At 46.2% G+C, this 14,354-nt stretch overlaps 1 protein-coding gene across 1 annotated transcript; it reads right to left on the bottom strand.

Annotated features, from left to right (window-relative positions):
- Window positions 1-5,812: 5,812 nt before the first annotated feature.
- On the bottom strand, window positions 5,813-13,920 carry STK38 (serine/threonine kinase 38; the record flags this gene model as incomplete). Its single annotated transcript, XM_079546322.1, has 13 exons — window positions 5,813-5,943; window positions 6,143-6,237; window positions 6,464-6,559; window positions 7,241-7,364; window positions 7,553-7,670; window positions 8,153-8,214; window positions 8,806-8,908; window positions 9,896-10,050; window positions 10,190-10,313; window positions 11,306-11,389; window positions 11,653-11,775; window positions 11,914-11,965; window positions 13,790-13,920. 13 exons carry the CDS (start codon window positions 13,918-13,920, stop codon window positions 5,813-5,815), a joined length of 1,398 nt encoding a protein of 465 aa, XP_079402448.1.
- Window positions 13,921-14,354: the final 434 nt, after the last annotated feature.

Below are 14,354 nucleotides of genomic sequence, written 5' to 3'. Positions count from 1 at the left end.
TCATGGCTCCGGCTTGATGTGGGAACATCTCAGCGTAGTTTCATCCTAGTAATGGAACACAGACTCCTTGCAAGGTGCTTTATCCTCATTCATCTTCTTACTATGTTGTCATATTTCAAGCATGTTAATAAAGAGCCACGCTCTCTGGCCTAATTGTGCAATCAAAAGCAACATCTCCAACAAAAAGAACATGTCGCTTGTTTCCACTACAAAGGCTTCCAGACTGACGGGTGCTGAATATTTTAAGTAAACTTCTGAAAGAGGAGCAGAAGTGTTTAGAAATGACATGAGAGAGGAAACTGTGGGCCTGTCAAGACAAAGCTTCTATTTGCCATTAGATACTTAGGTTTGCTTTTGTGATAATCTGCACCAGACATCAAAGCAAGGCAGGTGATGCTCTTTCATCAGCCAGCAGAAATGTAGCACGGTTGTGGCAGCAGAATGCTGAGAGTGGGGAAATGACAGCAGAATGCTGCATGAGGGAATCTGTTTACACTGCCACCTGGCTTTGCATGCAGTGTGCACAGCTGTTCTAGGGAGCACCTCTCAGGGGTGTTCAAGGCCAGGTTGGATGGGGCAGCCTGATGTGGGCTGGAACTGGATGGTCTGTGAGGTCTTTTCCAACCAAAGCCCTTCTGTGATAATAGGAAGTATGAGACTCTTCACAGGAACTTCCTGTATATACTTCTGCATCAGATGAAGTGACTGTTCAGAGATACTGTCTGTGAAGCTCATTAAAATGAGCAGATTGTGCTGGAGGAAAAAGCCAGAAAGAAGACTAGTTGATTTGTTAGCAACAAAGTCAGTCAGTTCAGTAGCATAGAAGATGTAAGAAGCTTTCTAAAGGTGGCTGTGCGTGTTAAAGAATTTCTTTCCTCATCCTTTCTAAGAAAAAAAAATAATGCTGGAGCTGAGCAAAATCTGTTTGCATCAACCTCATCAGTGAAGATTTCCATAGGCTGTCCAAGGAGCATTCCAATCACAGGACCTTTCAGCTTCTGAAGGCCACTCACTTTCCTCCCAGTTTGGAACTGTCTGGACTCTGTCACAGTCAGGCACATAAGAGACATCAACAATAAATGAGACTTCAGCAGGAAAAAAAATGCACATAGCTGGGAACAATTGCCCTCTGCTGCTCTAAGTACAGTGTTCTGTATTTAATTCTATTCATTTTGGATTCAGGGCCAACGAAGCTGTGACTGTAGGTGTAAACACGCTCCGGGCTGCTTAACTCACTCTTGTTGGAGTGTAGCTGTCCTGTTCCTGCTGTGTGCAGTTCCCTACAGGCTGCTTAACCCACAGGTGAGCACACAGTGCATTCAGTACAGCCAGAGCTGAGCAGGCAGGTGAGCAAGCACAGGCCTACCTTACACAGCCAGCATTTCTGAGGGCCGCAGAGAGACCCAAAGCAACGCTGTTCCTAACTTTGACGTTGTGCTGGTACAAAGCAAAGCTGAAACGCACTCCAAAAGCATGAGAGGAAAACAGCTCCTGTAAGTTCAGGTCAGTTCTGCTCTTGTAATTGACTGGTGTTTAAACTTGTGCTGCTTGGTGTGTGAGTTACTTGGCCATACTTAAAAGTAGAGGTAGGTGTCAGTCTGCCCCTAGAAGCTTTGATCCTTTTGTCGTCAGGGTTGCATCGAGCAAGTTCTCATTATTTTCCGTCTGCAAACTGTAAGGTAGGCTTGGTGCTGAAGTTTGCTGTTATTGTTTCTGTTGCTATGGATGTATTGTTTTCCTTTTCTGTGTAAAGAACATGAATGCCTTTCTGGTTAAGAGTAACAGCACCGTCTCTGCCAGCGCTGTGCTGATGCGTTTCGTTCCCATTTGTATGGATATGGGTTCTGTTATCAGCAGTGTTCCTTTTTCCTAAGTGCAGCAAATATCTCTCTTCTTTTTTTAAGTGCCTACAGGAAGATTTCCAGAAGTGCTTCAGGCCCTCCTGAGAGTCTTAGGGGTTGAGGCCCGCCTGACTTCTGGAAAGTCCTTTCTGTGTGTTAGTGGATCAGCATAGAGAAGTGTCCTTCAGTGTCTGCACAGAGGCAGTGTAAGTCATGTGCAATCACTTCCCGTTGTTCTAGATGAATTTCTATTGCTGTATTAGAGAACAAAAGCTATGGCTATGGCACACTGAGCTTCCAGCAGAGGTCCAGGCCAAGTCCATTAGCTGCCAAAGGACTGAGCAGCTCCCAGCATTAAGCATAGGCAATGGTGAGGCTGCCCCCTGGCAGTGATGGAGCCTGCCTCCAGGCCCTGTGGATTTTGGGTGTCTCTATTTATTTTTACAGCAGTGTGAGTTTGAACCAACCTGTGCTCAGCTGGGATTGGGGTTCACACATTCCCCAGGCGTGTGGGTCAAGCAGGCCCTCACTTGGAGGCTCAGAATGTCACTGCCATGTTAACTTTCTGGTGCTGTGCAACCAGTGGGACCTTCAGCACAGGATGGGGGCCTGGCTTCTGTGCTGTACATGCACTGCTCTGCAGACACTGAAATGACACTCTGTTGGTGTTCCCAAGTAGCTGGGGGTGCATTTGGGATTTATTTGTAGTAGAGTTCTGCTGGAACGCTACATCAAGGTGAAGAAGTTTGCATTTGCTTTTCCTCCTTTTCTCGTAGTTGCCCGCCATTCAGGCAGAAGTGTTTGGTCTTATTCGAGATAGAAGTGTTAACTGTGGTGTCCATGAACTCCTGCAGCTGTATGGTTTCTTTTATGTATTAAAGCATAAATTATATGTGGTTGTTTGGGCTCTTTTAAATGTGGAATAGAATAGGTAGGGGATTGTATTGCTATAATAGTTGAACGAGATGAGGTCCCTCCCATCCCAAACCATTCTATAGGTAAGGTGGAGCCCAACTGGCATTTAATGGATTGACTGATAACTGTGTGTTTACTAAGAGGATTTTATTTACATACCCAATGCAAAGATCAATCCATACAAAGTTGGCTCCCCTGCCCTCACGCGATACATCTGCCAAATTTTACAGTGCAATTCAGTAACAGCTTTTAAATATTTACAGAAAACACTTTTTCAAATTACAGCTTAAGGCAGAGCCAGGGCACAGTGATAAGAAACACTTGGTGCAGGTTTATGCTAGGCATGATAGAAAGACAAAGTGGCAGCAAATTCAGGTTCATTGGAAATTCAGATTGGGATCTTTCCTAGAAGTCCAGCTGGGTAACAAAATGCAATCAACAAAAACAGCCCTGCTAGCAGCTTGAAAAGAGAGCTGAGATCCACATGAGCTCAATCCACAAACCAGCAGCTCATACAGAGGTTTGGCTGACAGAGAGGGGAGGGAACAATCACACACCAATCTTCAAGTACAGCTCCTGGAAGCAACAGGGGCTTGGTTAGCACCTGTAGCAGGAAGCAGGTGCAAGTGTGATACAAAACCTACCAGTGGAAAGGGATGCCCAAGGTTTTCAGAGGATTGTATGCAGCCCTGTGGCTCCTACTGAAAGGCACAGAAATGAGGTACCCAACTGTTCCTTGCGCCTTATGAAAGCTTTAACTCAAAACTGAGGTTTCAGACTTTAAAACACACGCACTAAAATGCACAGTCTGTATTATTATAGAGATTCTCACAGCAAGTTGTCACAACTTAGAGTGGTACAGCTTCTCTCATCTTTGGTATTTGTAAAGAAAACGTCTGGTCCCTTTAATAAAGGGCTAATAATGCCACTGCTGCCCCCAAATCCTTCATCCTCATCCGTTGCAGCTTCAAAGGATTTTGCTTTCTGAAGTCTTAAGGCAGTAACTAAGCTGTTGGGAATTTCTAAGCATTCATTCCTCTCACTTTCCTAGTGGTTTATAAGGCAACATCTTCCAATGGTTCAAAATAAACTGCAGGATGAGGACAGGACAGTTGGACAAGTAGCTGTCAGCCCTCTGCTGAAAATAAAGAGGGTAGGATGTCATGGTACTGACACAAAGCTGGATCCTGTGATCATTACTTCAGTTAGCCCTTATTCATGAGTAATTCCTCCTGGCTGCAGTGCTCCTGGTGCTTCTGTCAAGGCCATCCTTGCATTTCAGCTTTTCTAGGATCCAACTGGTATCTAAGCTGCGTATGGCAAATAGTTCAACTCCTGGGACACGTCCTAAAAGCACAGGGGTGGCCATGGAGAGGATGCAGCGAGGCACCACCCAGCCTTAACTACATACAGGCAACTTCCAGTCCCCAGTCAGGCCCTCGCAATGGCACTCCATTCAAAAGACACCTGGCTGAGAAGTCCTTAAAAGCACCTATTAAAAAATTCACAACAAACCCTATTTTCTTCTATTTCCTAATCTAGAAAGTTAGAACTAAGCGTAACAGAACGTTCCCATTACTTTGAAACACTGCTCTCTTTGTTTCCAAATAGCTCTTCTGGCCATGCCATGCCATTAGTGTTCAGCACCAAAGGTTTAACAGCCTTAAGACAGTTCTAACTGTTCCATGCTTTTAGAGACCTCATTCCAATGCTGAAAGCATCTAATTGCAAAATGCAAGAGTGGCAGCAAGCAATCCTGAAGGGTGATGCCACCTGCCACTGGAAGTGCAGCTGACTACAAAACAGGGGCAAAGTGGAGCTCGTGATTATAAAAAGAAATTATCAAAAGCTCAGCTGAGGCAGAATCCTCCCTCCCAAAATGCAGACGTGTTCCCAGAGATGTTCAGGCATGGAAAGGCACTTTGGGGCTCTCCCAGAGAGCAGCCTGATCAGAACTTGTATAAACGACACAAGGCAAAAACGTAGAGTAGGCTGTGGGTCCGACCACCCCAAACTGAGCACGTGAGGCACTGTGTCCTTTGGAGACCGCAGGGACTGCTGCTGCTGCTCCCATCCAAGAGCAAGAAAGCCCCAGAAGATGGTTGTTACAGCTGGTGAAGGATGGCCGTGTCAAAATGGCCAACAGATGGCAGCAGCAGGAAGCGGACCCACACACCACCGACCAGCCGAAATCGGTTCTTCCTCCATCCGCCTGCACGAACTGCAGCCCCAGCTGTGGCCTCCATGATCTGCACGGCTTGTAGGTGTCCTGTCACACAGGAACTGAGAATGGGTGGTGGGAGAAGCGGCCCGTTTCTCTTAGCACTGTCTGGGGAAAAAAAACCAAAGTGTGCAATTGTTTGTAATGGCTTTGAGGGGTCACTGCTTCAGTACCAAAAGTAAAGTGCGCTGCAACTTGAGGCCACTGCTACGGAGCTGAGAAATGCTGCTGAAGAGGCTTCCAAGTAGCATCATAAAATAAAAGAAAACCCATCACTACAAACTAAAGTTAAGGCAATACAAGTTGTCTCCTCCTAGATAGTTTTACCACACGTTTGTCTGCCTTAAGCTTTAATTATTGCTTCGTCTCCTCTGTACTGAAGTCCTTTGCCACCAGGAAAACACTGCTGGTAGAGCTGGCAGATGGAGTGCATCTCTTAATGCAGGGCTGGCGAAGGGCCTACATGAACATCACACACTGCAGTGTCACATGGAGGCTCGCTCTAATCCAAAGGTTTGCACAGTCTGCTGAAGAACTTAGAAAGAAAACTGTATCTCTTGCTCCCGAAGCAGCAGAACGTGCTTGCAGCAGTGATGGCAGTTTGTGGAAGTTTGCAATGGTGCAAAAAAAAGAACAAATCCTTAGTAACAGCCAGAGTGTGTAACAAAACAGCATCCTGAAGTCTTCTCCAAGAGGTAATAGCCCTCAAGTTTTCTTCAAAAAATACAAAATACTTTTTTTTTTCCCTCCTTAAAAAAAAGTTCATTTATGGGTAAAAACCCAGGGTACAAAAACGAATTCCACGGCTCAGAAGCTGTCCCAGGTAAAAGGTTCATCACTTTCCTGCTTTCATATAGGATGGGATTGCTCCTCGGGCTGTCAGGCCCTCAAAACGCTTATAGGTGTAATTGATGAAAACCCAGTCCTTGTTCTTGTAGTCTGTCTCTGGGTGGTTGCTTGTTGCCACTGATGAGACAAAAGAAAAACAAATTATCATTCGGAAACTGCAGCATTTCCCCCTCCCCAGCACACACACCAAACACTGCAGGTAAGATAGGATGCTGCTGAAGAAAGAGATGCAGGTTAAGCAGTCAATTCCATTCTTAGTTGTGTGTTTTTCAAACACGTGGAACAAATCTCTCACATGCACAAAGCAAGCATTTACCTGTTGGCTTAAGGATATCAGATTCTGGAAATTCATCAAAGTTTGAGGTATCATCAATGCTTTTAATTTCTATTGGAATTGCTGCAGGTCTCTCCCTGCCAAGAAGAACAGATTGAGAGTTAAGATTTCAAAGGCAGAAGAAAGCAGGATTCAGACACTTCCCATTTCTTAACACAATCAAGGACCAAAGGCACTTAGACCTTAGCAAGCTTCAGATACAGCCCAGAATACTCTCACCCACACCTAGGCATGAGAAATGCCAGCCAAGCTGCAGTGATGCTCAGCAGGACTAGCAGTGAGTTCTTCTGCACAGCATCTTACCTTATGTGCTCCCAATCAACCCCTTCAAAGAATGGATTACTCTTTATTTCCTCCACACCAGATGCTCCAATTCTGTGCTCCCATTCACAGCAAAATCTGGGATGAAAGGAAGAATGAAAATGAAGGCAAAATGAAAGCATCCCATCCAGAAATGGAACAGCTTTCCAAACTGACAGCACCACAGTTTACCCACGTATAAAATGGAGAGAGCTAAAGACTCCCATTTCAAAGACAACACATGAAGTTACGCTCAGCAACATCACATCAAAAGCTGCAGTTCAGATGTGATACTCTCCCATAATAGAAGTGGAGAGCAAGAAAACATACAGAGCCTGAAAGCTAAACATGGATATTTTTGTCCTTAAAATGGATAAGTGATTGAAAATGTCAGGTGTTCACATACAAATGAAGGAGTCAGCAGGCGTTGGGATGTTGCATGCTCCAGCACATCCATGCCATGAACCTTGCTATGTTCCCTAGCTAGTTCTGGCCAAGAGATAAAGTCACTTCCAAACAAAATAGGAAGCAGAAACATCCCCACTGTCATGGGAACACAGCGCGGTGCTTTTGAAGCACAGTGCAGTCAGTGCTCCACTGAGAGCTCTGAAAGACAAATGCATCTGATGAGGGAGTTCAGCATTTGATACAAGGGCACAACAAACTGTGCTGCAGTCATGAGGGCTTTTTCCCCATGTGAAGCTGGCTATGGAAGCTTTATAGTACAGCTTACAAGACAAAGTTAGTGCTGGATGAACAGGCAAACCATTTAACAGGCACCTTAAAATAAGGTCCTTGGCTTTGTCAGATATTGGGACTTCCGGAGGAAACGTGAGGGTCTCTTTCCAATTCATTACTTTCTTGTAAGTTTCTTGAGGAGTCTCAGAACAGAAAGGTGGATAACCTGAGGGGGGAAAGGAAGAAAACATCTTGTGTAAAGCAAAAATAATTCCTTTAGTTATCAAAGTTTACACTGCACCAGAATGCAGCTTAGAAGCCATGCAAGCAGGAGATGCTTTGAGAGCCTGACCCCCAGCACGCACACACAGCTGATGCCCTGCACCACGGCTCCTGGCTGTGCTCAGTTCTTACCGATCAGCATCTCATACATGATGACCCCCAGCGACCACCAGTCACACAGCTTGTTGTAGCCCGTCTGCATGAAAACTTCAGGAGCAATGTAATCCGGAGTCCCCACAGTAGAAAAAGCCTGAAATGGATGCCACGAGTTACACATCCTTAGATAGAACTTGCTGATATGCAACTTGAGCAACAGCAGTGATTTCAAGGGAGACACCAGACTGACTGACTGAGCCTTCACAAAGTTGGTTGAAGGCTTTCTGTCAAGATATGCAAAGAAAAAAATTGAATCATTTACATGAAGGAGTCTTAAAATACCATTGGGGAAACTGGGAAGGTCCCTCTGTCTACATGTCATCATTAACCCTTTGTTTGCCTGAAAATGGTTTCAGCCAGCAGGCAGCAGCCGTCAGGGCAGTGCTACCTCAGGCACAACTGCCTGGCAGCTGGGTGAAGGACAAACAGGAATCATTCCTTTTTGAAAGAAACACCACAAATCTCATCTCACACGTTGTTCACACGTGGATGAATGCCTGCCATGTACAAGGGTGTGCTATCTGAGAGCAGCAGCTCCAAAGAGAACAGCTCCAAACAGGTAAGCGTTGCACTCACCAACTGCCGTCTGTTTCTCTTCCACGTCTCTGCTTTCCGTTTGGAATTCATGTTCTGGAAGGCTGAAGGGAATTGGGATGTTTCAATCCTACTGATCACCCAACAGGCAGTTTTTACTCCAAAACCGTGACGCTAAAAGTCTCCTTTCCAACACCACAGGGTTGCATTCAGCTGTGCCCTGAGGTTCCGACCATCCCCACCTGCTCACCTCTGTCCCCTATGGCCAAAGTTTATCACCAATTTATTGGTGGGTGCACACTGAATTCAGCTCACACAAGATAAAGCCCCACGGGCCACGAAGCCATCAGCCTGCCTCAGCAAGTGATTAAATGCTCAAGGAGACTGCGTGCACATTTATTAATCTGAGATAACACCTAGGTTACACTGAGCTCTCATTTGTTTTACTGCACATGCTAAGAAAGGCTACAGCAGTGCCTACCTGAAATAGGAACTCCTGGAAATGAAGATGTCTATTAAAGTAGCTGACACTGTTTTTATGAAGTAGTTCTGCAGTCATTCAAAACCACACTCTGAGATGCAATGTTGGTTATTAGACCCAAGCAGCAGCTCTCAAAGTTGATGCTGAAATGTGCCATTGGGCACCAAGAGCCAGTCAGATACCACAGACACCACTCTGAAGCCAGATCACTTACTGAAGTCACTGGGAAGGGAATGGTTCAGGTTCCTATAGAACTCTGTTCTATGGGCTTTCTTCAGTCCAGTGCACAGACCGAAATCTGACAGTTTCACGTGGCCCTAGAAACAAAAACGCCCAACAGTGTGAGAATTATCACGGCAAGTGAAGCTGTACACTTCTTACAGTGCCTTTATTTTGGTAAGGAGCAGATGTGCTCTTTGTACACTCCTTGTTTTAACCTGACTGGACGATACACAGCACTGAGCTGTTAACGTTTTCATCACCACTATCCAGACAAAGCCCTTTTTCCAGCAGCAATTGAGCTCAAGAGCCCCCCACTCCTGCAAGCCCTCTGCTTCAGAGTGAGAGCAAACATCCCCAGAGGGAGCTGCAGCCCCTCCACTGCTGGATCAGGAAGGCACCTTGGATCCCCCCAGCACTCACCACCACCTCCACGCTCACTGGGTGCCATTATTTTTTCTTCTGCAACTAAAACCCAAATCCTTTTCAAAGCCCCGAGTTTATCTGTGTCTGGATGCGGACACGCTGAATTGCAGCACTAATTCCAGCAGCATGCTATTAGCTGCCTGGTGGCAAAATGTAATTTACTGTTGGCACACTTCCAAATTAGCTAAATCTTAAGGCAACTTGCAGCAGGCAACAGGGCGGCCAGACAAGCAAGCTTTCTGCAGAGTGCCTGCAGTAACCACTGAGAAGCAAACTGATAACAGGACGAGCCTTCAGAAAGACATCCTGATTCTGAGGGAGATAATATCTCCACTTTCAGTCTCACTAACAGAGCAGTTAGATGCTTCACATTTGATACGATCATCTGCCCAATAGCTGGCAAGGGTGAGCATAACAGAAGCGAGACAGAAAGGAAACATCTTTGACCAAGAGTGAAGAACTGAAACTGTATTTCAAATTGCAGCTGAAATAACCAAGAATAGCTGAACAACAGTCACAAGGCAGCTCCTAAGTGAGGTATGGATAAAACAGAGGATGGATTTATTGGCTTTTCCTCCCCCCAGCAACATGGTGAAGGCCAGGCTATGAAGTAAGCAGTACTCCTACCACCAAGCCCCTGGCAAGCTGTCAGTGCATACCTTGCTGTCCAGAAGAAGGTTGTCTGGTTTGATATCTCGATGGATAAAGCCCAGCTGATGAATAGAATCAATGGCAAGCACAGTCTCAGCTATATAGAACTGTGTCTCTTCTTCTGTCAGCGTGTCTTTTTTCATCAAGAGTGTCATCATATCACCTAGAAGCAACACCCCCCCACAAAACAGCAAAGGTAAAAAAAACGAATCCACAAACCCCAGTCCCTGACCACACTCATAGCTGTGAGATTAGAAACCCTCAGAGGGAAGGAAAGCAGCCTTTTGACTTCATGCAGTTACCTCCAGGCAGGAACTCCATGATAAGGTAGAGGTTCAGCTTATCCTGAAAGCTGTAGAACATCTTCACGACCCACAGGCTGTCTGCTTCCACAAGGATGTCCCGCTCAGCACGGATGTGGCCAACCTGGAAACATGTATGCATTTCATTCACTACAAGCCCCTGTTTTATTAATGCTTTAATGCCACGGGAAATTCAAGTATGACACTGATGCTGTTGTATTCCTGCATGTTCTTCCCCAGTCTGGGAATCCTATTGAGCACCAACTCCACATTGGCCTTCAGCAGGAAAATGTGTGAGACCCTTTTATATTCAGAGAAGTTCCCACTGGAAAGCTTTCAAGGACTGCTGCCTTTGGACATTTGTACCTGAATTACTGCCAAGCACTAACACACACACAGGAGGGCAAGACAGCACTAACCCCGTTATTTTAAGCAAGGATACAAGCAAGAGAAATGTAAACCAACCCTTACAGAAAGGGACACTACATTTTAATTTTCAAGCCTGAAGGGATTCGGGTTGCCTTCAAGTCAGAAGTGCACATGCAGTAAAGGATACTGCTAAAAACACCCATCTTAGAACTACTTCAACAACAGAGCACTCCAAAACCCAGCGTATTGCCATGGGAAAATTCAGAAGGGGAAACACGTGGTTGATTATATAAGCAACTGAATCGTATATACAGAAGTATCTCCACGTTTATGAAGATCTCTCACAACTGGGCACCTTGAGAACCAGCTCTTTGCTAAGCAGCCAGCATGTCCTTCAGGCCCTTGCTTCAGCTCCTTCCAACAGCCTGGAAGCAGAGCACCGTTCAGCAGCGCTGCACCGAGCAAGCACAGTGCTGCTGGGTTTGGTACAAGTCTGTTCAGACACGGAATCCAGTTCCTGGTTTTATGACCACACAGCACCTCCCAGATTCATCGCAGTGCTGAACAAGAAACGACTGCCTAACAGCATTCCCATTTCCTCCATGCAAAATAGGGAAGAAAAAGCCACGTCGCTGCTTTGGCCAGTAACCCTAAGATGCCCATCGCTGCCCTCCACACACGTCACAATTACCTCCCAAAGTCACCCAAGGCACAGATGTGGCACTGCTCATTAAGGCAGCTATTCACCTGCTCTTTCTCCAGCATATCAGCTTTACGCAGGATTTTCATGGCATAAACGTGGCCCGTGTCTTTCTTCTGGACAAGACGCACCTAGAAAGCACACAGAGCTCGACTCAGACACAGCACTGTCACCACACCTCTCCACAGATCTGGGTCTCAGCTCCCATTTCATTCAGTTGCACCAGACTCCCCAAACCCAAATCATTGCACAGTGCGTGGCAACAGCAAGGAAGTTCTGTTAACTCCAAGAGATTAAGTCATTTTAACAGACTTCAACTTGTGTGAACTACATAAGCCTTCAGCAAACAGCAGCAGCACGTGAAAAAGCTTGTAGCCATCCTTCCTGGACCCACCTCTCCAAATGCTCCTCTGCCTATGACCTTTAAAGACTCGAAGTCCTCCAGGCCCAGCCTTGTTCTCTTCAGGCGAAGGAACTCGGTCTCTTTCTGTGCATGCGCCGACCTCCTGATCCTTTTCTGGAGTTCAGGGAGAAGAAAACACAGCTCTGCAGTTGTGACAGTCACAGCAATTCCATGCAAAGATGCTAGATTGCCATTTGTACAAAATTCACTGCTATCACTTCACCATTAAAATGATTTTCCCATATTAATTACCTCCTCATCTTTCAAGCCTTCTTCTTCCATCATTTGTTCTAGCTTCTTTTGTCTGAAGGAAAAACAGACGTCAGGAGAAAGAAGTTGAGTTCTTGAACATTTTCTCTTAATCACATGCACATACCCAACACAGCTCTGGTCTCTGCCTGCTGTGAAAGGAGTAACAAACGTGTGTGATCCAGAACAGAATCAGATACAGAAGTAATTCTGAGGAACCTACTACTGCTGCTTTACCCTTCTACAGCAATTTACATCTCTGCTTCTGACAATCCAAACCTGCCTGAGTTTCACGTGTCTGATTCAGGTGCACATTTTCACTGTATGGAACACAGACTGAGGAGATCTGAGGTCAGTCCCTGCTCCTATCTGGACAAGTGCTCTGAGACCACATAAACACTTAAACACCAAAGCCTCACTTCTTCCAGGGACACATCTGTGGATCTGCGCCACAGTTTCTCTGCATCTCAGATGCACCAATGCCAAACATCACTCTCTATTTCCTGATACTGCAAATATTTGAGAAAAGGAAACTTGCCAGAATGTATCTTCCCACCTAAGGAAAATCAGATAGCAACTGGGAGCAGAGAAGGAAACGAGATTTCAGAGAGGAGAAGGAGCTCAGGGAACACATGCTGCGATTATTGGGAGCTCCTTCCCAACACTGAGCGCGTTCACAGCTGGCTGAACTGGGGTTGGGAGTTTTGGGGTTTTCTTTGGTTCGGTTTCTCCTGTCCTGTGCAAATTCCCTTCAGTGCAACACAACAGATGTGCTGAATTCCCTGACTTCGTGCAAGTCATTCTTGACGAGATCCCTTTCTGACCCCTGTGCCACTGCGCAGCTGCTGTGATGCCATAACATTCTGGGCTATCACTCCCACCATCAGGCACATTTCAGCTGCTTCACCCTCACTGCAGTGCCAGACTTCTCATCTCACCCTCAAATAAAGAAGGCTCAGCACAACCAAGCGATGCTGAAATCCCCCTGAGCACCTCAGCAGATCCCAGCCGCGCTTCAGCTCCAACCTGCGCATCCACACATCAGTTGTGGGAAGAAAAGCAAACACAGAACTTCTGAACGATGCTTTTTCAAAATGTTGAGTTAAACAGAAAAAAAAACCTCATTATGGTTTTGGGAGCAGACAATAGCACTCATAATAGAAAGCCAGGAATTTAATCAGTGATATTTTCTGTTTGGATCAGACGTCAATCTCTCTTTAATGTGAAGCTTAGAAGAAAACGCATACAGAAGACAATATCTCTAAATTGCTTCCACGTTTCTGCAGTTACTGTCATTACCAAGGAGCCCTCTTGGATTGAGCTCAGATTTTGGCAGCGAGTCTGCAGGCAAATAAACACTGAACCTCTTAGAAAATTCTGATTATAGGCTGCATGGCAAGCTGGGAGCACTGCAGACATCCCTGCGCTACAACTCGAGGGTACCCAGCAAATTAGAGGCTTCTAGCCAAAGGAAAACAAAATTAACACTTGTCAGTGCAATGACTTGGTATATTATGGCCAACCAGCTTAAGGGGGTGCGACAGTTAACTCAGTTAACTCACACACAAAGGCAGCACTGGGTGACAGCAGTGACAGGTGATGGTGGTGCAGTCTCAGCACTGTGCCACAGCCTCACAGCCCTCTCAGCAAAGGAACAACAGAAAGACGTGGGCTTTCTACCTCCAAACCACTCTGGAACCAACCCAAGCACGTCTTCTACTCAGTCCCATAACCTGACCTGATGGACACGGGGTCTGTGTCCCTGTGCACTGCAGGGAGCAGGACCAGCTGACTGCTGCAGGTCCCTTCCAACTCAATAATTTCTATGATATGCTATGATTTCAAGCTCACTCGCAGCCCCATCCCTGCGTGCCGTTACCTCATCTCTCGCTCTTCATGCTGTGCTATGAGGTTGCTGTAGAAGTTCTCCAGCGTCACCTTCGTCATCGTCACCCGCTCCTTGGTGTGGTTGCTCATAGAGGAGCACGGCGTGGGGCCGGTCATGGCCATGGCTGCGAGGACAGGAGGAACAGGTGACAGGAGCAGCACACAACCCTCAAAGCAGAGAGGTGCTCAGGAGGGAGATGCTGAATCACAGGGACCGGAGAGGACGTGAATGAGACACAAACAGCACGGCTGCCTAAGCTCAGATTGAGCAGGGAAAAAGTCTTACAAAATAAAGGTAAAGTCAAGCTTCCTGTTTTGCACATTTTTGACCTGAGAATAAGAGGGAAGGAAACTTAAGAAACACGGTGCCCCAGAAACCACAATTTCAGGCAGCACTGAAAGCAGGCATTGTTCCCAATGGGTTCTCAGCGTTCCTCTGCTAACCGAGGAGCTCCTGTACCCTCGTTGTGATCTCATCCAACTCCCAAAAGCCAACCAAGGAGGGAGAGGGGCAAGGCTGCTTTGAAGAACTCTCCATTTACACTGGAATCCCCACA

Source organism: Tetrao urogallus, assembly GCF_951394365.1.
Source record: "Tetrao urogallus genome assembly, chromosome: 24".
Classification (NCBI taxonomy): Eukaryota; Metazoa; Chordata; class Aves; order Galliformes; family Phasianidae; genus Tetrao; species Tetrao urogallus.
This window is presented reverse-complemented; position numbering and strand designations above follow the sequence as displayed.